The sequence below is a fragment of the Chanos chanos genome, chromosome 1 (assembly GCF_902362185.1).
Source record: "Chanos chanos chromosome 1, fChaCha1.1, whole genome shotgun sequence".
Classification (NCBI taxonomy): domain Eukaryota; kingdom Metazoa; phylum Chordata; class Actinopteri; order Gonorynchiformes; family Chanidae; genus Chanos; species Chanos chanos.
In genome coordinates, this window is record NC_044495.1 from 60,155,754 (window position 1) to 60,179,086 (window position 23,333).

The 23,333-nt window shown below is 45.6% G+C and overlaps 1 protein-coding gene across 1 annotated transcript in view; it reads left to right on the top strand.

The window, feature by feature from the left end:
- cabin1 (calcineurin binding protein 1) overlaps positions 1-23,333 on the top strand; it is a 60,136-nt gene that overhangs the window by 4,382 nt on the left and 32,421 nt on the right. Inside the window, exons 9-29 of the mRNA XM_030766563.1 lie at positions 68-239; positions 1,378-1,514; positions 1,895-2,112; positions 2,235-2,307; positions 2,474-2,661; positions 3,211-3,336; positions 3,554-3,751; positions 4,592-4,834; positions 5,993-6,146; positions 6,337-6,449; positions 6,668-6,829; positions 9,905-10,111; positions 10,391-10,536; positions 10,656-10,917; positions 11,604-11,774; positions 12,057-12,146; positions 12,570-12,742; positions 13,388-13,623; positions 17,966-18,031; positions 20,296-20,486; positions 20,844-21,260. Coding sequence (XP_030622423.1) covers positions 68-239; positions 1,378-1,514; positions 1,895-2,112; positions 2,235-2,307; positions 2,474-2,661; positions 3,211-3,336; positions 3,554-3,751; positions 4,592-4,834; positions 5,993-6,146; positions 6,337-6,449; positions 6,668-6,829; positions 9,905-10,111; positions 10,391-10,536; positions 10,656-10,917; positions 11,604-11,774; positions 12,057-12,146; positions 12,570-12,742; positions 13,388-13,623; positions 17,966-18,031; positions 20,296-20,486; positions 20,844-21,260 — 3,743 coding nt within the window. The remainder of the gene's footprint in view (positions 1-67; positions 240-1,377; positions 1,515-1,894; positions 2,113-2,234; positions 2,308-2,473; positions 2,662-3,210; positions 3,337-3,553; positions 3,752-4,591; positions 4,835-5,992; positions 6,147-6,336; positions 6,450-6,667; positions 6,830-9,904; positions 10,112-10,390; positions 10,537-10,655; positions 10,918-11,603; positions 11,775-12,056; positions 12,147-12,569; positions 12,743-13,387; positions 13,624-17,965; positions 18,032-20,295; positions 20,487-20,843; positions 21,261-23,333) is intronic.

Here is a 23,333-nt window from a genome sequence, read left to right on the forward strand (position 1 = left end):
AACAAATTGCGCGTCTTAAGCCGTAAACCGAGATGCTGTGTGAAACGTCTTGGCCTGTTTGTCTCAGCTCTGGACCCGGCTTTGACCGACAAGACTAAAAAAGCCCCCAAGAGAAAGCGCGTGGTCGAGGACAGCGGAGAGACGGCCAAACGCCGCTCGGCCAGAGTGAGAAACACCAAGTGTAAGAAGGAGGAGAAGATTGACTTCCAGGAGCTGCTGCTGAAATTTATCCCACCCAGGTAGTTTGAGACCCCGCCCCATCCCCCTGAAAGACACACACACACACACGCGCACACACACACACAGCGTGAAGCCCTTACCTGGAAATACAGCACACAGCAGTCCTGTGTTTACACACACACACACACACACAGAACATAACGCTCCTAGCTGGGAATAAGCTCACAGCAGCCCCACATTTACACACACACACACACACACACACACACACGAAATGTAATTGGCTGCGTGAAAGTTAAGTATAAATTGAACCTGCCAGAGAGTCTGTGCTTGCTGATTTCCTTGAAGTCCCTGGCTACAGAGCTGTATTTTATAAAATATATATTGACTATCCACTCCTCTTCAAGGGGAAATCTCACACTGCTCTTTTTCTCCTCTACCCCAAACTGTGAAGCACCAGCGGTTTGCTTTTCATGATGGACAGTTTAATAGCCGTCGCAACACCAGCTGAATCAAAGTCAATTCAACTTAATTCCCGTGGCGTTGTTTTATAATAGACAGGGTAATGAAAAGCATGCCTTTATCCCTGCAGCGAACATGCAAAGTGTGGTGTAACACGCATAACGATCTGGGCACTGGAGTACTGGAATCCTATTGGTTCCCTGGCTCTGATCTCTGATTGGCTGAGGAGCACAAGTGGAAATCAGCCTTTTCCCTTACTGAAGAGTCCCACAAGAGTTCTTAATTTATATTATACACATGTTTGTCTTTTTCTGTGGACATTTTACGTGAGAAATTATATGTTTTCATGTGAAACGTTCGAAATTAGCATGTTTTCCCACAAGTAAAGTAATTCCACATTTAAAATAATGTTAAAAATAATCACATATCACATGTAACATTGGAAAAATGGGATCGTCATTTAGCTCGAGAGATGGAAACTGTATAACTGTTGTTGGTGATGTGTACGTTTATGTTTCTGCTTAATGGAACGTAACCTGTGTAAGTGCTTGTATCTGACCTTTAACCCTGCTCAGAACCACTTACGCGTAAGGACACTTACGTTTGAATCTCAGAGTTCATTCATAAAACTGTAATATTGAGAAGAGGCAGGACCGCTGAGATTCAGACCTGACACGGAGGCCTGTTTGCTACACGGAGGCCTGTTTGTTCACTGTCTGGTGGTGTTGTTTCCAGACTGAGGAAGTTTGAGCTGGAGGACGATGAGGAGAGTCTGAGTAACCTGGATGCTCAGTGTGACATTAAACTCGACTCCCAGCTTCAGCCGGGCTCTGGAAACACCGCCTCAGACTACATCATCTCCATGGAATCAGGTACGGGCGGGGGTTTCGGAGGGTTTGGAGGGTGGGGGTGGGAGTGGGGGGGGGGGCTGGACTGTCTTGTTGAACATAGTAAAACCTGAGCATAAAGCGATGAGAATACACCTACAGTATTCTCAGCAAAGTCTAGGCGTTAAGCTCTGAGTGAGGTGAATTGTGATAATCACCTTTGGCTTGGTATCACTCACCAGCACATTTGAGATTTGATGTTTTATGCCCAATTCTTGTTTATAAAATTTTTATAAAAGTTTTTGAATCCCACTCTCGTTTGAGTACATCGACATACTTGATGTAACGAACATTTATATTCGACGGCGTGGGGTTTCGTTTCTCTGAACGTCGAATACTCTCAACTTGAAAACGAACCTCCTCAGAGCGGCAGGACGTTCACACCTTCCTCCTGAACAACATGGAGAACGGAGGGATCCTGGATCTGATGATGCGTTACCTCAAGGCGGTTGGCCAGAGGTTTCTGGAGGAGTGGCCAGCGGGGCTGAGCGGCGTGGTATTGGATATTTACCACAGCTGGAGGAAACACAGTATCGGATTACCCAACCCTCTGCTCCAAGACTGTAGCCACCAGCACATAAGGGTAATGAGGAGAGAGAGAGTTCCTCTATACCTCTTTTTTTTTTTTTTTCTACCTGGGCAGAGCTCTGATTGGCTGAGCAGTGTGTCAGTTATGTTTGTGTATGTGTGTGTGTATTTTAACAGGAGATGATGATGATGAGTTTGTCCTGTATGGAGCTACAGCTGGAGAAATGGGCTCTCACCAAAGGCAAGACAGGTCAGAACTCTAGTTAACACTCTGTGGTGCACAACAAATTCAGCAGTGTTAAATTAACTCTAAGCGTGTAATTTACGTGATTTCCAAATCCCGCACGCGCAGGGGCGGTGGGTGATGCAATTGTCTTTTTGTTTGTGTGAGTCACTGGAGCGTTTCCTTTTTTTAGTCTCCCATCGGAAGTGCGCGTTCGGCCCGGGCGGAGAGCAGGACGGGGGAGATTTCCCGGGCCAACGCTTCCAGGCCGACCTGTTCCAGCTGGCGCTGGCCTCCTCTCAGAGGGAGGTGTTTGGGGACGGCTGGCTGGCCTTCGCTGCCAGGGTGTACTGGCTCAAAGCCCGGCTGCTCGCCCTGCAGGTGAGGCCCGGTCGCAGCCCGAACCACACGGACGCCGGAGGGCTCGTGCACCTGTCATTTAGCCGCTTAATAGAGTCGCTGCGTTTTGACTGATGATGATGATTTATCAATCAGGGTCTAAAATGGGATCAACAGCACTGTGAACGTTCACACAGAGCTTGTTAGACAAACAAAAAAACACACACACACACAATCACACAAAGCTGTTTTGATTTTGTTTGTGTGGGGTTTTTTTTATTTTTTCTACCCTTTATTTGGATAGTTTCCTGTAGATGGTTTACCAGTGTTTAAACACCCCTGTAATCACAACTGTAACCCCGATTCCTTTTGTCAGTTGAGCTTCGGTGGATATTTTTGTGACAATTGTGAGCATCCGCGGATCCTCTTAACGGTGACTTTAAATAGAGCGGACCCGTTTGTCGCTGTCGCTGGTGCCCGCACCTTGTAGGTGGCATACCAGGGTTTTTTGGGAGAGGATATTGTTTGAGATGTAGGTTGCTGTAACATCCAATCCTATCTTGGCTGTGTTCCTCTGGTTTGCTGCGGAAGGGGACCATGGAGGAGGCGTTGGAGAGTTATGACATGTGTACGTGCCTGTTGCGACGCACAGAGGGGGAGAGACTGACTGTTTACCTACCCAACCTGCGCATGGATGCAATTATATCTGTGGAGGAGGTCAGTCCCAAATTTAGAGCCCTAGAACACATTCAGTCACGTTGGATTGGCGTTCGTTTCCATGTTTCGCTTTGTACTGTCATTTCGTCTAATGTATGTGTGATATATGGTGAAAACGTAGCTAACAGTCATGAGAAGATCACACCTTCTTTCTCTCTTTCTTTCTCTCTTTCTCCCTCTCTCGCGCTCTCTCTCTCTCTCTCTCTCTCTCTATCAGATTGATAAGAAGTTGAAGTCTCTGGAGAGATGTCAGTCTCTGGAAGAGATCCAGCGACTGTTTGAAAACAGGGATTACGAATCCGTGGTGAGGTTAATCCAGCCTACCCTAAATTACGGGCCGGGCTCAGGCCGACTCAAACCGCTGGAGTTTATCAGCTCCGCCCCAGAGAGACCCGCACAACTGCTCCTCCTACAGGTGGACAACCTTTTATTTGTTTATTTATTTTTTTTCAAAAATGCGCTTTCAAACATGAAACACTGCAAACTCGTACAATAAAACTTGACTGTACACGACTCAGTTAAACTGCTGGTAATTGAATTCTCCAAGGCTAAGTAAAACTGTGTGTTACACAATCTGAGGTGGAATGATTTTTAAATAAAGTGTGTGGTGTGTGGGCAGAGAGGCGCTGAACACTCCTGCTAAGTAAACAATGAGTCTGTGAGGTGAAACACAGACTGAAAAAGTCAGTCGCGCCAGACCGGTTTTAACGAAAACAACTAAAGTTTGCAATTCTACATGTCATATAGAATCAGTGTAATGACTATTGAGAATTTTTTTTTTTTTTTTTGAGTTTCACCGTTGTCATTTGGATCTCCGTCATGATTGATGGAGTAAAACACAGAAATGTTGTTCTCTCTCTCTCTCTCTTTTTTTTTTTTAAATCAACGTTCATGAGAAAACAGATTTAGTCTGAGTGAATCTGAACGTTAAGCTTCGCGTCAACTCCTTACCAGGTTGCACTGGTGATAATGGAGTGCTAATACTATTGTTACATCTAAATAACACTCTTCTCTTTTCTTTTCTTTTTTTTTGTCGTACACTTCCATCTGTTCTACTACAATACACTTTTCAGTTCTTTTGTCCCGTGTCATAACTGACACAGTCATTCCAACAAAGCTCCCTTGAACTCACTGTAAACTGTAATCCAGTGTATGGGTTAATAAGTCATTTCTGGGATCTCTATCAAAAGATGTTCTGATAAACTGTGCTGTCATTATTATAACTGCATTTTGTCTGTGCCTCTGCGTTACCCAGAACTCCCTGCTGCGTCAGAAGGACTACCGGGCGTGTCTGGAGTGTTCAGAGGTGGCGCTGAACGAGGCAGTGCAGCAGCTGAACGCCGTTTTACCCAGCAGCCCCTCTGTCAAGGAGGAGTGGGTGTCGACCATCACGGCCATGCTGGGCGGGATCGAGCGCTGCCTGACCGAGGAGCCGCAGATCCTCACCAACGCGCCCTGTGCCACAAACATGCCACGCCTCACAAACAACCTCATACAGGTAAGAGCAGGCCCTGTGCCGCGCCTCACAAACAACCTCATACAGGTAAGAGCAGGCCCTCTGCCACAAACATGCCACGCCTCACAAACAACCTCATACAGGTAAGAGCAGGCCCTGTGCCACAAACATGCCACGCCTCACAAACAACCTCATACAGGTAAGAGCAGGCCCTGTGCCACGCCTCACAAACAACCTCATACAGGTAAGAGCAGGCCCTCTGCCACAAACATACCGTACCTCACAAACAACCTCATACAGGTAAGAGCAGGCCCTGTGCCACAAACATGCCACGCCTCACAAACAACCTCATACAGGTAAGAGCAGGCCCTGTGCTGCGCCTCACAAACAACCTCATACAGGTAAGAGCAGGCCCTGTGCCGCGCCTCACAAACAACCTCATACAGGTAAGAGCAGGCCCTGTGCCGCGCCTCACAAACAACCTCATACAGGTAAGAGCAGGCCCTGTGCCGCGCCTCACAAACAACCTCATACAGGTAAGAGCAGGCCCTGTGCCGCGCCTCACAAACAACCTCATACAGGTAAGAGCAGGCCCTGTGCCACAAACATGCCACGCCTCACAAACAACCTCATACAGGTAAGAGCAGGCCCTCTGCCACAAACATACCGCACCTCACAAACAACTTCATACAGGTAAGAGCAGGCCCTCTGCCACAAACATACCGTACCTCACAAACAACCTCATACAGGTAAGAGCAGGCCCTCTGCCACAAACATACCGTACCTCACAAACAACCTCATACAGGTAAGAGCAGGCCCTGTGCCACAAACATGCCACGCCTCACAAACAACCTCATACAGGTAAGAGGAGGTACAGACAAGTTGCTCTGTATATGCTGTGACTATAGCGCGCGCGCGTGTGTGTGTATATGTCTCTCTTTAACCTGTGTGCATGTGTATTCTCTAGTTGACAGATGGCATTATTCCATTGTGTGTGTGTGTGTGTGTGTGTGTGTTTATATGTATGTCTGAATCTATGTCTGTGTGTTCTTTCTCACTAATAGATTGCAGTATGACTGCTGTGTGTGTTCTCTCTCCAGGTGACAGACTGCATTATGACTGCTCTCTCTCTCTCTGCGTGTGTTTGTGCATGCATGTGTTTGTGCGTGCGTGTGCGTGTGTGTGTGTGTGTGTTTCTAGCTGATAGACTGCAGCATGGTGTTACCTGAAGATCCTAAGGATCCTCATTTCTGCTCGGTGTTGCCCTGGATCCTCTTATACCACCTCATCAAACGCGAGGAAGACGCCTGCCAGTGCCCACCGCGCCCACATGTCTCCGAGGAAGATGAGGATGGTGAGGACATGAAGAAGAGTAAGCCTATGCCCTGACTGGGCTGAGAAAAAGCGTGCGCTCACACACACACACACACACACACACACGGTGGAGGGAGAATCATTCTAAAACCGGAGAAATTCCCATCTGTTGTTGGAGTTAATGCTGTTCTGAATGGTGTTGTTTCTCTGTGACCTTTGACCCCCTGCAGAGGAGGACAGTTCGATGCTGCCGTCTTCTCTGATGTTGCTGAACACGGGTCATGAGTATTTAGGCCGCCGCTCTTGGTGCTGCAACTCTGACGGGGCGCTGCTCAAATTCTATGTGAGTCAGTCTTTTAGCTTTTCCTCCCACTGTCCCTAACTGGGAATGGAAAATGCATTATAGCCAGTACCGTGTGGTCAGCAGTAAAGCCTTACCTGACCGAACCATCCTGGATGCATGACATCAGCTATTACGATGCGCTCTGAAAATCTGCTATGTTTTAAGTCAATATTGGTCAATACAGACAGAATGTGTGTGTGTGTGTGTGTGTGTTTCAGGTGCGTGTGCTGCAGCAGACCATGGGTGCGGAGTCAGGGTTCGATTCCCTGCCGTATAAAGAGGAGTTGGAAATGGCTCTGGAGCAGTGTTTTTATTGTCTGTACGCCTACCCCAGCAAAAAGAGCAAGGCCCGCTACCTAGAGGAACACTCCGCTCAGCAGGTCAGAGAGACAAACTGACATTTCACTCACTGTGACTGTGAGAGGTTTTTTGTTGTTGTTGTTGTGGTTGTTAATTTGTTTTATCTGTTTGTTTAAAAGGATTGTGTATATGCAAAGCCCCGGTACACAAGGGCTTCATTTTTGCTTAATGGTGTCAGTGAAGGCTATAATTCACGCAGAAGGTTCACACAGAGACACCTGTCTGCTATATTTGAGTCTCCACACATCTGACTCACAGCTAGCATTAATCCTGAATTGTAGCGTCAGGTTTGCTAGCTTCTGGACATAAATCCTAACTATGTAAAATAGTTGGGGTTTAAGCAAGGGCAGGATTCACGGACCATGTTAAAGGTTGAAAAAAAGGTTTTAGCTTTTTTTTTTTGTAACCATTCATTGCCATCTTCTTGCCTCAGAAAAGCCCTACAGATGACGTTTTGATACCCACCACTAGCTGTGGTGTTTTAGTTCCAACATGTTAACATTGGCGTTGTAGCTGGAATAGAGATGTAATGTTCCATGTACTCGCAGCTAATAGTTCGTTGGGGAGCACTGATAACCAAGCAACGTTCATTTGGACACGAGTTGATTCGATGTATAAAACTACACGCACCGCTTCAGTTATAAGTTACGTTTCTCGCGGACAGTTAGCGAGTCTGAAACACTCATTGCATCATCGCTCATTTAACATGCTAAAGCGACACGCGCATCGACCGTTATTTTTAAAGATTTTATCAGAACCGACAGTTTCAGTTTGACAAAGTGCATGCGCTGTTTGTCTGAAACCCATATTTACCATCGTCTTTTGTTTTATATTTTCCCAAACTACCGAAAACACATCCAACCGAATCCTACGTTTTGTGAACCCTTCCAGTTACAAATTCCAACCTTTTAATCTGAGACAATACCAGAAAAACGGGACTATGAGTTTGAGAAAACCCGAACCAACAATGGCCTCGTATAGTATCATTTTCACTCACAATTCAACCGTGGTACCCAGTGGAATACATCAAACAGAGAGGTATAGAGTGGTATTAAGGTAAGAACACAAAGGGAGAAAACGGTGAACTTGTACTGTGAGAGAAAGATATATCTACTACTAACAGTACACAGAGATTTGCATTACAGATAGGACCTACTTCCTGGCACTTCAGCAAACCTGTCTGAACTGATGACTAAGTGTTAGCTGCAGGTACCGAACAACTGACCCTGGAACAGGAATTTGTCAAACGAATCACATGACATTATGCAGCTCAGGGCATTTTTGTTCCATTACATCAAGCTTTTATCCTGTAAGTCAGAGAAATTCGCTCGGTGTTATTTATTTATTCATTCATTTCTTCTTTGATATGAACTTATGTTAATGTGCCAGAACTTACGCTTACTTGGCAAGAGTTGCGCATCATCTAAAAATATATTTTTGAGGTATGTAAATTATTAATTTTTCTAACTATTCGGGTTGGCACTAAGTAGCAGGACAGCAGTCTCCAGGCTCCAGTCCTGTGACTCCCTTCAGTAACTGTGCGTCTGATGTGTTTTGAATCCCCTATGTCAGATGTTCATTAGATAATGAGTTGAATCATGTGAGTCAGGAGACATGTGGATGGCCGGACAGAAAACCCGTTCATGAACAACCAGCCATGTTGGATAACTCTGCGACGGTTTGAGTCCGATTGATTCTGTGGCCACATCCAAATGTGTATCTCTGGCCCGCAGATCCAAGGGGAAACAGTTACACACACACACACACACACACACACACACACACACACACACACACAGTGTCAGTCATTGAAAGAGAATGCTGGGTAGGAATGGATGGATTTGGAAAACTTTGTTTAGTAGTGTATACACACACTTTTTTTTGTCTTTTTGGCTCTCTGAGACAGACAGAGGACTGTGTGTTTACATGTTTACGTTTTTTTTGTGTGTGTTTTTGTGAAAACATATATAGATACACTTGCCACACAGACACGGATGTTATTTATTCACTCTGACGTTGCGGCAACGGTTTTGTGTTCGTCTAAGCTGTCGTCGTCATCGTCGCCGCACAATTTTCACTGGTCCAAACGACGCAATCTTTTTTTTATTGTTCCTGTTATTCTTTCGTAGGTTAATTCATATTTTATGAGTTTTCAGGGAGCGCTGTTTTCCGTTTGATTGAGTGCCTCATATATTCCTTCAGCTTTTAATCATTAGACAGAAAAACTGTTTTTCTTTCCCTTTTTATTTATTTATTTATTTATTTATTTTTTTGGGTCTTCTCTTTGGCACACGCTTCTGCTCCAGCTCATTACTGCAGCTCACTAAGAAACATCTCTGTAACTCCCCGAAAACATCGCACACGCCTGCTGTCCTTTTCTCGTCCAGTAATGACATCTTTTGTCATGCCGCAGTAGCGCACTACTGGTGTGATAATTGAATATCCTTTACTTGTAGGATATTATTTTGTTTCCATTATTACGTGCCCAGCTCTGAGTTTCTGGAGGAGATGGAAGCAGATTTTTCTGTCGACGAGCAACCCTTGCTCGAAGGATTTTTTTTTTTCTTGTTCCCCACCAAAAAAGACTTCTCTGGCTCTCTCTATAAAATGGTGGCTAGTTTTTGAATTTACCGAACAGATTGACAGAACTGATAGCTGCTTTGTGTTTGTAGGTTTCTGCAGTAATGTATTGCCAAGGGGTCTGTTATTACATATCATAGACAATGATTAGCTCCATAGCTTGCTTTGTAAACAGACTTCAGTTGGTCAGTTGCTTACTTAATCATTTAACTGAAATAATTGACCTCGGCTGTCGTTAATTATTTAGGGCAGCCCCTGCCCTCCGGGCCTGAACTCGGCCATTTCGGTTTGACATAGTCAGGACTGATTTAAATCCACTGAATGATGACCCCCCTGAATCAGATCTTCACCCCCCTTTGATTGCCTTAATCAGGTGCACCAAGGAAATACAGCACAATTCAGAACTTGGGACGCCAATGCTGTCTTGTCTGTGCAGCACAGCGGTATAATGCTATACCAAGAGCAGTTACTGGCGACGTATAACACATACACAACTCTTTTTGTCTCCGTGATAGGTGGAGCTGCAGTGGAACGATGCCCTTTTCATGTTCAGGTACTTTAAGCCCAAAACCCTGCCTGAGTTTGACAGTTATAAGACCAGCACGGTCTCGGCCGACCTGGCCAACCTGCTGAGGAGATTCTCCAGCATTGTTCCCCGCACGGACGAACCCACTCTGTCTATGGACGAGGTCTCTGCCTACATTGAGGGAGGGGCCATGAAGGTGGGTGCAGAGTGCTCATTGGCTGATTCTGCTGTCAGTTTTGTTGTCCTCCTTTGTTTGGAGAGCATCAACAAATGGGATATATGACAGGGAGTGCATGTCATGTTGCTGTGTTATACGAGTATAAAAAGGGCATTTTACGTTTTGAGAGAATTGTATGTCTCTGCTCCCTAAATACCAAAACCAAATAATATCTATAGCATTGTTCTAATATCTATAGTATTGTTTTAGCAGAGTTTATTTATTTATTTGTTTCTCTGTGTGTGCTTCCTAATCCAGGCTCCTAGCCTTCCTGAAGGAGCTTCTCCAGCGCCCCCTCTGGTGAACGAGTTGTATTACCTCCTGGCTGACTATCACTTTAAGAATAAGGAGCAGTCTAAAGCCATTAAGTTTTACATGCACGACATCTGTGTGGTGCCAGACAGGTGTGTCACTGAAACTCTGTTAAGTCCTTTTTTTCTTAATTTGCTCTTTCTCGAGCATGTATATGTAAACTTGTGTGCTCTGTGTGTGTGTGTGTGTCTGTGTCTGTGTGTATTTTCAGGTTTGACTCATGGGCCGGTATGGCTCTGGCCCGTGCCAGCCGTATACAGGACAAGCTGAACTCTAACGAGCTGAAGAGTGACGGGCCCATTTGGAAACACTCTCTGGCCGTCCTCACCTGTTTCAAACGGGCCCTGGAGATCGACAGCTCCAACCTGTCTCTGTGGATCGAGTACGGCACCATGTCCTACGCCCTACACTCCTTCGCTTCCCGCCAGCTCAAACAGTGGAGGAGCGACCTGCCCCCAGAGCTGGTCAAACAGGTACCCAGTGCCCAGTAAACGCATAAAAGCCCGGCAAACGTGGTTACATGGTGATTAAACAGCAGTCCTGTTCTGCCTGTCAAACCACTGCTTCCGCTTAAGAATGGTAGGCTTTCAGCTCTGAGTGAATTGTCTGGTTGTAGATAATGTCTGTCTTTTTGCGTGCGTGCGTGCGTGCGTGTGTGTGGACTGGGAGACAGGTAACGAGGTAACGAATACCAAAATAAGAGGAGGTCATCCTCTGGGCCACAGCATGTCGAGACTCTTTCCTTTATCTTTGGTAGGAGTATGAGTCATGTATGACTGTGTGTGTGTGTGTGTGTGTGTGTGTGTGTGAGTGATTAAAAGTGTGTGCCTTTGGTTTTGTGTGTGTGTGTGTGTTTAATTGTGTGTTCCAGATGGAGGAGTGGAGGATCTCTGCTGGAGACAGCCGTCTCCGTCAATGTGTGTATGTGTGTATTTGTGTGTGTGTGTGTGTGCGCGCGCGCCAGATGGAGCAACAGAGAGACGCTTTGCTGGAGACAGAATCTTATGCAGTTTGTTTGTGTGTGTGTGTGTGAGTGTATAATTATATTTGTATGCATGTCTCAAATGTTGCAGAGGAGAGACTCTGTGTTGGAGACAGTCATGTGAGTGTGTGAGTGTGTGTTTTTGTGTATAATTCTGTATATGTATGTGTGTTTCAGATGGAGGAGCGGAGGGACTCGATGCTGGAGACGGCGCTGCAGTGTTTCCAGAGCGCATCCCGCTGTGAGGGAGACAGTAATGAAGAAGAGTGGCTTATTCACTACATGCTGGGCAAGATTGGCGAAAAACGCAAACGCCCTGCAAGCGAGTACCTGCTGCTGTACAAACAGGTGACCTGCAGGCGGCACTGTCCTAAACAGCCGGCCTCTGCCAACATCTACCGTGTGTTTTTAACGTTGTTATCCTGTGGTTGAAGTCACACTTTAATTACTGTGAATGTTTGATTTAAAAAATAAAAGGGGGAGTTGTGTTTGGGCATTTACTGTTTGTGGTGTCTGGGTATGTGTCGCTAGAAGACACAGGCGTGTGCGTGCATGTTTGTGTGTGTGTGTGTGTGTGTGTGTGTTATGTGGTCTTGGCATTGATGAGGGTCTCTTCTCACCCTTCTTCAGGCTGCGTATTACCTTCACGAGGAGGCGGCACGATACCCCCGAAAAATCCACTACCACAACCCCCCTGAACTGGCCATGGAGGCCCTGGAGGTGAGTGGTCATCCATTAAAGTCCATTTTGGGTTTATTTCAGGTTTTATGCTTGGAATTATATCAGCCACTTTACTCTGAGTCTGAGTACTCCAGTCTTAGCTGGAAAACAAACAAACAAAACATCTCGGTAATGCGTACGGTTTTCAGTCTAACTTCTCTAATGGACAAACCCAGAGAAATGTTTCCGTGAAATTCGGTCTAAAATGATATGAAAACAGATTCTCTCCCACGTTCACTCATCCTGTGCGTTTATCTCTGTATCTTAATTATCTTAATCTCTCCTTCCCTTGTCGTCTCTCTTTCTGTTGTTGTTCTCTCTCTCTCTCTCTCTCTCTCTCTCTCTTTTTTTTCTGCCTGCCCTCACGTTCTCTCTCTCTCTCTCTCTCTCTCTCTCTCTCTCCCTCTCTTTCTCTCTCTCTAGCTGTTCTTCCGTCTGAGTGCTACTATCCTGAAGTTGTTGGAGAGTGAGAATGAGGAGGGTGAAGAGGAGAGGGCCGGGGCTGATTACGAGTTGTTCTTTAGTATGTTGGCTGAGGCTGCAGTCGGACCTTTCGCCCGTGGAGAGGAGAAGAGCATGCCCAAACAAAGTGACAAGTCTGTAGTCCACACCTGTTTACGATTACAAACAAACAAACAAACAGTGTGCTCTTTATGTCCTCGAATGAAATATAACGTCAGCAACGTCACGAGTGTATCAACAAACGTATATCTGTTTCACTCTCTTTGACTTTTAATTGACCCCACAGGAAAATAACAGAATGTTTTTTGGAATTTATTAAAATGGCCAGATGTTATTGTGTCACTAGTTTTAGATCTTATAATGCAGTTGGCAGATCAGTCACCCTCTGCCATGTTTTCCTGTATAAAAAGAAGGAAAAAAGCAAACTAAATGATGCAAAGATCCAATGTTTTCTGTTGTTCTGTCTATAAGAGCCAGGAGTTGATTTTCTGAACCATTACCATGACAGTATATAGAAGGCTCCTCAGGGATGTTATGCATCAGATTTCATAGATGAATAGCGCTGATCCAGAATCAGCTTGTTGCCTCTAATCATCCAAATAAATGGTAGCGTTTGGAACAAAGGTTGCTGATCCCGGATCATCAGTTCTTTGCATGTACGTTCTGTACGGAGACTATGGTGTTAATCGTGTTCTCCTCACAGCTTTCTCTCCACGTTTCATCCCTCTGTTTTCTCTCTCTCTCTCTCTCTCTCTCTCTCTCTCTCTCTCTCTCTCTAGGGAGAAACTTCCCTCACTGAACGACGAGGACTCCTCCTCGATGGGCACGGCCACGGCGGCTGCAGCGGCAGCGGCCGCCACAACGGTTTCCATGGAGATAGCGGCCCCGCCGGGCGCGGCAGGTGTGAAATCCCCCCCGTACACGGCCACTCCGGTGGACCACGATTACGCCAAACGTAAAAACCTGCGGCAGAGAGAACAGGAGGAGCAGCAGGACCAGCAGGAGCGGGCGGATGGTACCGTACCCAAAAAACAAACAAAAAACAAAAAACCTCTCAGTCACGCGGGGTGTGGAGGGCCTGGCAGAAATAATAATAAAAAAAAAAAATACAGGGACGGTGATGATGCTGATGACGGGCATGGGGTGGGGGGGTGGGGTGGGGTTAATGACGAATAATCATCAGCACTCTGGTGGCAATGGTTTTTGATTCTGGGAGGCACAGTCTGCTCTTGTCTGCACTGGGGGAACGAGAGAGGAGGTGGGATGGGCAATATGGCACGTTAAAGAGTCGTCCTTACGCGGCGTTTCGTGTAACATGCTACCTACCGTAATGACCCTAGGCTCTGGTTTCATTCAGTTTGAGTTTTTAGTGCCTATTTTTTTTTTTTTTTTTTCTGTTTACAGAAGACAGGTTGTTTGTGTCTGTATGGAGCGAGTGAATGCTGGTCTTAGATTCAGAGGTGAATTTTGAAGCTAGGGATGGATTCTGACCGTGTTTGCCTATTTTTTGGTAAGAGAGATGTGTCGGTGGTTTGTCTTTAGTGGAGATTCTCTGCGACTCTCTGTCAACCTGACCAGGAGACAGGACCTCTGTACATGCTGACAGAACGGTGTGTCCTTAAAGAGACAGTGTACTGTAAGAGCACACAGATCAGTCTGTCCTTAAAGAGACAGTCCGCTGTAAGAGCACACAGACAGTCTGTCCTTAAAGAGACAGTCCACTATAGGAGCACACAGATCAGTCTGTCCTTAAAGAGACAGTCCGCTGTAAGAACACACAGATCAGTCTGTCCTTAAAGAGACAGTGTACTGTAAGAGCACACAGATCAGTCTGTCCTTAAAGAGACAGTCTACTGTAAGAGCACACAGATCAGTCTGTCCTTAAAGAGACAGTCCGCTGTAAGAGCACACAGATCAGTCTGTCCTTAAAGAGACAGTCCGCTGTAAGAGCACACAGACAGTCTGTCCTTAAAGAGACAGTCCGCTGTAAGAGCACACAGACAGTCTGTCCTTAAAGAGACAGTCCGCTGTAAGAGCACACAGACAGTCTGTCCTTAAAGAGACAGTCCGCTGTAAGAGCACACAGACAGTCTGTCCTTAAAGAGACAGTCCGCTGTAAGAGCACACAGACAGTCTGTCCGTCCTTAAAGAGACAGTCCGCTGTAAGAGCACACAGACAGTCTGTCCATCCTTAAAGAGACAGTCCGCTGTAAGAGCACACAGACAGTCTGTCCATCCTTAAAGAGACAGTCCGCTGTAAGAGCACACAGACAGTCTGTCCATCCTTAAAGAGACAGCCTGCTGTAAGAGCACACAGACCAGTCTGTTTTTAAAGAGACAGTCCACTGTAAGAGCACACAGACAGTCAGTCCGTCCTTAAAGAGACAGTCTACTAAAAGAACACACAAACCAGTCTGTCTTTAAAGACACAGTCTACTGTAAGAGCACACAGATCAGTCTGTCCTTAAAGAGACAATCCACTATAGGAGCACACAGACAGTCTGTCCTTAAAGAGACAGTCCACTATAGGAGCACACAGACAGTCTGTCCTTAAAGAGACAGTCCACTGTAAGAGCATACAGACAGTCTGTCCATCCTTAAAGAGACAGTCTAGTGTAAGAGCACACAGACAGTCTGTCCATCCTTAAAGAGACAGTCTGCTGTAAGAGCACACAGATCAGTCCACAGTAAGTTCATGCAGACAAATTTCCTCCTCAGGGTGAGTCTGTAATTCCTGTGTGGTGCAGTGTCTGCGTGCCCACTCAGACAGTTGTTTAACAGAGAGGTGCGGTTTCAGGGGATGTCTGAGTCAGGTGTCTGTCCGTCTCAGTTCACCTCAGAAATCAGAGCGTGGCCAACACATCGAAAAGATAGCAGACCACCATACCACAGAGAACAGGAAACTTCAAGAGAAGTATTGTCTGTAAGCTGGGACTGTCCCCCGCTCCCTCCCCGTGTGAGACACACGCTCTGCTCTACAGGACTGGCGGTTAAAAAAAAAAAAACAAAAACAAAAAGTATGTGTTTTTGTTGAAACTGTGTCATATGACAAACTTGACCCACATTTGAAGTCACCAATTTGTTTTTTTTGTTTTTTTTTTTTTTAAATAGAAAATCTGAAAGATTTTTTCCCCCTAAAGAAACGGCGGTCTCCTAAGTGAAAGTCATGGCTTGTGAGTGAATGGAAAGTTATTTTTCTGACACAGGCTGAATGGAGAACCTGTGGTATTTAGACTGACCTGTATAGATCTCCTCTGTTCTTCTACCTGCGTTGTCACTTCATAGTTTTTATGTTCCTTACTGATGCAGGTATTGACATTTTTTTCTTTTTTTTTTTTAAATCCGGTTTTATGTCTCTTTGCTATGCTGTAAATTAGACGTGTGTTTCGTACCAGGAGTAGTTGTACGCCCGGGGCAGTGTGGACAGTTTACTGTGAATTTCAATGTGTTTGGGTTGGATTGCGTCCACCCTTTGTGGATTGTTACAGTCATAAATTTTCTGCAGGCTTAGTGTTAATGGCTATAACAGCAGCCCTGTGCTCTGTAGAAGTGTGCTGGAGGCATTTATGATAATGATTTGGCTGGATGAAGAGCTCCAGAGTGAATCATTGACTTTGGCGCTACAGTAGTAATGCACTGTTAATTGCTGCACCTTGACTGCACGCTCCCAGGTAATGACGCTCTGTTGTTGCTGTGCTGAGAGTCCTTGTGCTGTCATGCTCCAAATAATGGAGCTTTGTTTTACAGGGTGCTGATGGGGCACTGTGATGTCATCACTCCAGATAATGGCACTCTTGTTACAGCGCTGATGGTGCTGATAGTGTGATGTCATGCCCCAGATAACAGAATCTTTTCCATTACCATGGTGATGGTGCATTGTGATATCATCACAGCGCACCATTAACTAATGAAACTATGTTTACTGCTCCGATTGGCTGATGCAACGGCACTCTCTTGTTACCATGCCAATAGCACACTCTGATGTCATGCTGAAAAGGATTCTAATGTACGTGTAATGGAGAGACAGGTTATGAAAATGACTTGGGCATACCTTGAAAAAGAATGTAGCCACAAGGGCAGTGTGCACACAAGACATTTCAAATGGAGATTAAATAGTCTAAAATTTAGTCTTATGGGGTTTTTTTTCAGTTTCCCATGGTAAAAAGCAAGTTTCAACAGCTTGCTGACCATATGAGCTAGATTTTAGGAAGTTAAAAAAAAAAAGTCTCTGTGGTGTCTTTTCTGTGATGGTTTTGTTTAAAAGTTTGAACTCATCGTTTTAACGTCATCCCCATCAGAGCCATATAATAGTCTGCCCTCTTTCCGTCCCTGGTCGGCTTTTTCCCGGTTACGGCCTTTGCATATCTGCTATTTCTGCTACGTGTGTGCGGCAGCCGGCATAACTGCAGCCTCTGCTAAACGGTGGTAGTGTGTGGTTGTCGGCTTTGTAAGGAATGCAAAAACTCAAACGGACTTGAAGCTATCCTGTGTGATTTTTTTTTAGCTTGCAGGTGAAATTCTGTCTTTAAGAGACTACATACCACATTGGTCCAGACTCGTTGTGTCTATTAAACATTTATTCCATTATTGTTCATTTCCATTAGTTTTGTGAGTCATTAGAGGTCCTGCAAAACAGTATGACAAAGCGAAAATGACAAACTGCTGTTAGCTTACAGGCTCAGTCACACGCGATGGCTGTTTACTGTGTATGAGCTGTGTTTGTAGCTGGGCAGGAACGACCTTGTGCGTCTAAACCTCTAGCTGTTTGTCTTTGTTTTTTGTTTTTTGTTTTTCTCCTCATTTCCTGTAGAACCGGGTTGAACCGCAGCCATATTGCCCATGTTACCTGTCTCTCGTGCCTGTTCTCACCCCACCTCACCCCCCCCTGCCCCCTCCCCCTTCAGATTCCTTCCTCTCAGAGCTACATACCTACCTACCTGCCTGCTACCTGTCTGCCTGCTTGCTTCTGACACCTGCTTCTCTCATTTTGATTTGTCTGCATGATCAGAAAGACCATGGGATGAGCACTTTGATTGGACGGGAGGAAAAAAAAAAAAAATTAAGACCCTTCCCACTAATCCAGTCTGCTCTATGGCACATGTGAAAAATGACATCTGATTTGATGTGTCTGACATGCACTGGAATACAAAACAAAACAAAAAAAAAATGATGCATTTTTAATTTTTTTTTTTTGAAGAGAGCTCATGTGAATCCTTTCTGATTGCCTGTCTAAATTGGTGTGGGTTGATGTGATATGTTGTAAGACGTGGTGGAAAGCCTTGGTCAGCCGACCGAGGTACCTTTTAAAGCACAGAGATTTGAAAAGGTTTGTTCTAAACTCCCGGTCTCCCCCACAGCAAACAGTTCGCAGGACCATGACTACTGCGCCTTCCTGTCCTCTGTATGGCGAGCTCCTAACTATGGTACAGTCATAAAGACAACTCTTGGCTTCGCCACTACAAAAGGACCACTTCCTCTTTTTCTCCAACTTTTTCCCTTTTTTTTTTTTTTTTGCTTTTTAACCTGTTTTTCTCAATGCTCACTAAGGCAGAGCGAGGCAGTCCTTCTCACCAGACCGCGCTGCGTGCGTACAGGTTTTTTTTTCTTCTAACCCTACGCTAACACACCTGATTCAGCTGACTGAGGTCCTGAGAGCGCCCTGAATGTAAGACTCAGGTGTGACAGACTAGATCAGAATTGAAACGAAGTCTCAGCCGCAGCGAAGCTGGTTCTTGAGGAGAAGGGATACCTAAGTCTCTGCTTTAAGGAGCGTTTTTGTTTGGTGCCAAGGCATTGATGATATTCATATTGCAGTGTCCAGTCTTCATTTATGAATTTTAACTGGATGTATGTTGATTGTACCGAAACCACACTTGTTTTGGCAGCTCCACCTGGGGGGGGGGGGGGGGGGGGGGGGGGGGGCGAGAAAGTCCTTTTCTGCTTGTTTCTGAAAATTCACACACTTTTCTCTAAATTCTTTCCTCTCATCGCTGTTTTGATCTTTCAAAAAGTTGTACTGTCTGCAGCTCAGGCGTAGCCAGTGCTCACATATTCAGAGCCAACTCAACCCCTCCCATAAATAAATAAATGAATAAATAAATACCCCTCCTGCCTCCCCAAACACACGTGCACACACACACACACCTGTCACATTTTGGTTCATCAAACCAGCTCTCAACAGCTCCATCACTGAAAAACCGGTGCCAGCATTTCACTAATTGGATCTTTTAATGTATTCCCCTTGTGCTCTTTGGGGGGGGGGGGGCTATCAGCGTTGTTGCTGGCACGCTGCTTAAGTAGTTAGTGTGTCCAGGAAACTGTTGTTTTGTGCTGAGCAAGCATTCCTACCTGCTGAGCTGGCGATTACGTGTGTGTGTGTGTGTGTGTGTGTGGGGGGGGGGGGGGTGGTGGTGGGGGGGGGGGGGGAGCTGCTGGCATCTGATGCAGGGGGTTTGATTGCTGTACTACGGGACGGGTCGGGACGCTCACTAACTCTGCCGCTGTGCTGTGGGCTTGGCTGCCAGCATGGCTCAGATTAAGGGCTTTTTCTAATGGTTTGTGTGCAGTACCAAAATGAAGAATTATGTTTTATTCTTTTTCCGCCTGAAGAAGCTGGACAGACACCCATGGTTCACCACACTCTCCCCCTTCACAGACATACACATGCACACCTGACCTGGGTCAAACAGGAGTTTGAAATATTTTGAATTACTAGATCATTTCCCACACTTTTTTTTGTTTTTGCTTTGTTTTACTGAAGGTACTGAACTTTGAACAGAACTGGCGGCAGTAAGTGACAAACATCCCACGCTGAGAAAGCAAGACCATGAACTTAAAATAAACAGGGACAATGCCCAGTCATTCACATGCTTCAAATCGTTGATTTGACCTGGTTCTGACACACACACACACACACACACACACACACACAGCACTTCACACCAAAACGCTCTTCTGCTCCTCCTTTTGAATGGGCACCTGACCCATACAACACCTCAGGCCCCCTCAAGGAATATAAAATATACTATAATTGTTTTTACCTGGTGTAGAACTATAAGATTTAGACATGTGCCAGAAACAATTTCTGTACATTTGAATTTGCTGTAAACATCTTTTTTTTTTTTTTTTTACTTTATGAATACTGACAGTTCAAAGATACATGTACTGTTGCAGTAGAAGCACACGCACCTGTCCCCTAGCTACCCTCTCCTCACTGATGGGGGGGGTTTAGTCATTCCCTCCGCCTCGGTACAGATGTTCTCAGAGCTGATTTTTAGGTGGAATGAGTCTGAGTGACGCTGAGGGCATTAGCTTAGCCACATGCTAACAGTGCAGCCCCGTGCTGCTCTCCTCTTCCTTTCACTAAAACCTCCTCCACGCTTCCTCCTCCTTCCACAGCCTGCCTGCCAGCTCTCTGAGCAGCTCCTCCACTCTGCTCCCATTCCCTCCCTTACCTGTGGGGTATAAACGGGTCTCTCTGTGTTGGGGGAATCATTTTTAAGGGGGTCTCACCAAGGGTTCCCTAGGAAATTGTGGAAATTGGTGTTTGAATTGTGGGATTTCACAGGGGTGATTTATTTATTTTTCAACCCATTTGGTGTCAGCTGTGACCATTACCATGGCCTCATGCTTTATGGTTTTTTGTGTGTGTGTGTGTGTGTGTCTTTGTGTGTGTTTTGCCGCACAGAACACAGTCAGGACAGTGCCACGGTGATGCTGTCTGATTCCAGCTCCCTGCAGGATGTCTTTACGGACCCCACCAGTTCACAAGACAGCAGCATCAAAGTGGATTCTGGGAAATCCAGTATAGCCACTGAGGAAACCACCCCACTCATGAAAGACAAGGACACTACAGCTGAAGATACAGGTGAGCAGCAGGTTCTGCTTTAGTCTTGCGTTCGTTACGCTGTCAATAATTTTCACTTTGACTTTTAGCACTCACCTCAGCGGACATCACAAATGGAGGTTAGGGGACCGAAACGCTGATTTTAAGGCAATACTTATACGCTGAAGCAGTATCCTAGAGCAAATGGTTTTGATCCAATAACATCGGTCATTTCCTGGTTATAGCCCTTTTAAATAAAGGGGAATACTGTTTCAAACTCTTTTAGGGGCAGTAATTTAACAGACACACTTGCAGAGATTTTGTAAAGTTTTTACTTGATTTTTAAGGATGTATTTTTCTGTATTTTCATGTCGTTCCCAGTTCTTGCGCCCTCATCATCTCTTGAGGAGGACAAGAACTCAGAGGAAGGTGCCACCGTCCTGTCCCGGGACGACACCGTCATACAAGAATCCTCTGACACCACGCTTTCCGTCACCTCCCCAGACGTCTCTGCCCCTAAACCCCCTGCCGAAACCTCCAACCCTCCTCCGCCCACGCCCACTCACACTACACCTCCCAAGGCTACCTCCACCAGCCAGACCACAGCCTCCACCCCTGCCAGTGAGAGCAAACGCAGGCCTGAACCACCACCTCCTGTGGAGGTGATGGAGGTACCGAAGTGCCTGCCGCAGGGACGGGCGGAGCAGAGGCGTACGTTGGTGGAGATGTGCGTGCGCTCTCTCTTCCTCTGTCTCGGTCGTTTTCCTCAACACTACAAGAGTCTGTACCGCCTGGCTCATCTCTACGCTAACAGCAAGACGCACAAGGTGAGTTTGACTTATGGTCGCACACGCGCGCACACACGCGCACACATGCACACACACATGCACAGACACACGCGCACACACGCACACACACATGCACAGGCACACGCACACACACACACACATGCACAGGCACACACACAGAGAGAAACACACACACACCAAAAGGATCTCCACCTTTACTCACTCCTCATGCATTTTTGTACTGAACTGTTCTGGAAGGGTTGATCTGAAGTATGGAACCAAGTGGACAAATTTTTATTACATGGAAGTTTCTGTTCAGTTCTGTTTCACAAGATTATTTGCAAATTCTTATTTTCATTTTGGCAAAGTCAGGCATTTTCTGTCAGCCAGTAAATTTATCTAAGTTTATTTAAAGTTTCATTTGTTTCTCCTGCTCTACCAAGACCGTACCAAAACATAAGGACAAAACTGTTGTACACACCAAACTGTGAGTTCTGTACAATGGTATATTCCTACCTTTTCCCCATGAATAGGTGTGGGGACATCTTTCATCTCTAATAGGAAAGAAATGTGATAAAGGTTTTCTGATCTGTGTTTCCACACGTGAGTGATCTGTCTCTGTCTTTTAACAATGACTGAGGCAGTGTTTTGGCTGTGAGTGTGAGGTTCTGTATGAGTAAGAGGGGAAAAGGGGGGAGGTATGATTTCAAATGAAATAGGTCGCTTATTTAGAATGAGTCTAAAACCGCTCTTTTGTAGTATGACATGTGTGAGAGTAGACACGCTGTTTGCTTCACAGAATGTAGTTTTGTTTACGAACGTCACCAAGAAGAGTTGTTTATTCTCCTTCTAATCTGTATTTTTGTTACGGAGAAATCCTCTCTCTGTCAGATTCTGTTATTTATTGTTTTGTTTTGTTTTGTTTTTGGGGAAAAGAGAGTAAATACCCATGCTCTAGCGGAACCAGTTTATTAAGAACAGTGTAAACACAATTTGTGGGCAGATGAGTGGCCTGTGGTTTTAAGTCTGGAATTTAAACCACTGAATTCGGCCATACCAGCCTGCTTCAAACTGTTGGAAAGGAGTAGCTTTCTCTATGGCTCCAGGTTAGTGTGTGTGTGTGTGTGTGTGTGTTTTTTTTTTTGTGTGTATATGTTTCTGTTTGTGTGTGTGTGTGTGTGTGTGTGTGTGTGTCTGTGTGTATGTGTGTGTCTGTGTGTGTGTGTGTTTCTGTGTGTATGTATGTTTCTGTGTGTATATGTTTGTTTGTGTGTGTGTGTGTGTCTGTGTGTGTGTGTGCTGAGGCAGCAGAGGGTGGGGCTGGCACACACTGACAGTGTGTAGGTGGAGGATGTGTGTGGGTGACTGTACGCAAGGCATACTGTGCCCGCGCCCCTTCCATGCCAACCCAGGCATAGAGAAGAGAGGAACGGAACCGACACGAGTGCCACAGAACACAGCAGTGTGTGTGTGTGTGTGTGTGTGTGTACCTGCGCCTGCCAAGAGCTGTCTGAAGTGTACAGAGCTGTTTGTATGAATTCAAGCACAGTGGTGAATTAAACCAAAACACTGAACATTTGTTACAAATTTAGCAGTTGTAATTATTGTAGTATTAACATGTAATGGTTCAAAATATAATTAGTTATTCAAACTGTTGACCAAAGACTTTCCGTGTCTCTGTAATATGTAATATGAATTAAATGTGTTTTGTAACGTGTAAATTATAGTGTCACTTGTACACACTCTGAGCCGTTGGCATAATGGGGTCTAGCTGTGTGAATGAAACGTCTGAGTTTAGGCTGTTCCTCTGCAGTGTTTTCGATGTCTCATCAGTTGTAGGGGATGACAGGGGGGTTTCCCTGGTTCTGTTCGTTTTTGCATGGGCAGGGAGGTGTGGTAAAATCACCACTGTGTCAAACCTGTCGGCGGGGGCAGGGGAATCTTGGTTACACGACCTGTGCCTTGGTTTGAAAGAGGATGTTGAGAATGGATGTTGGTTGGTGGTAGAGGTCACGGCGCTATGCACAGTTTTACTCCGGAAAAGTGTTTTCTAAAAGCCTTTCCCAGGACAGCTCCAGCAAAGTCTTCTCCTCTCCGACAGCCGCGGTGGAG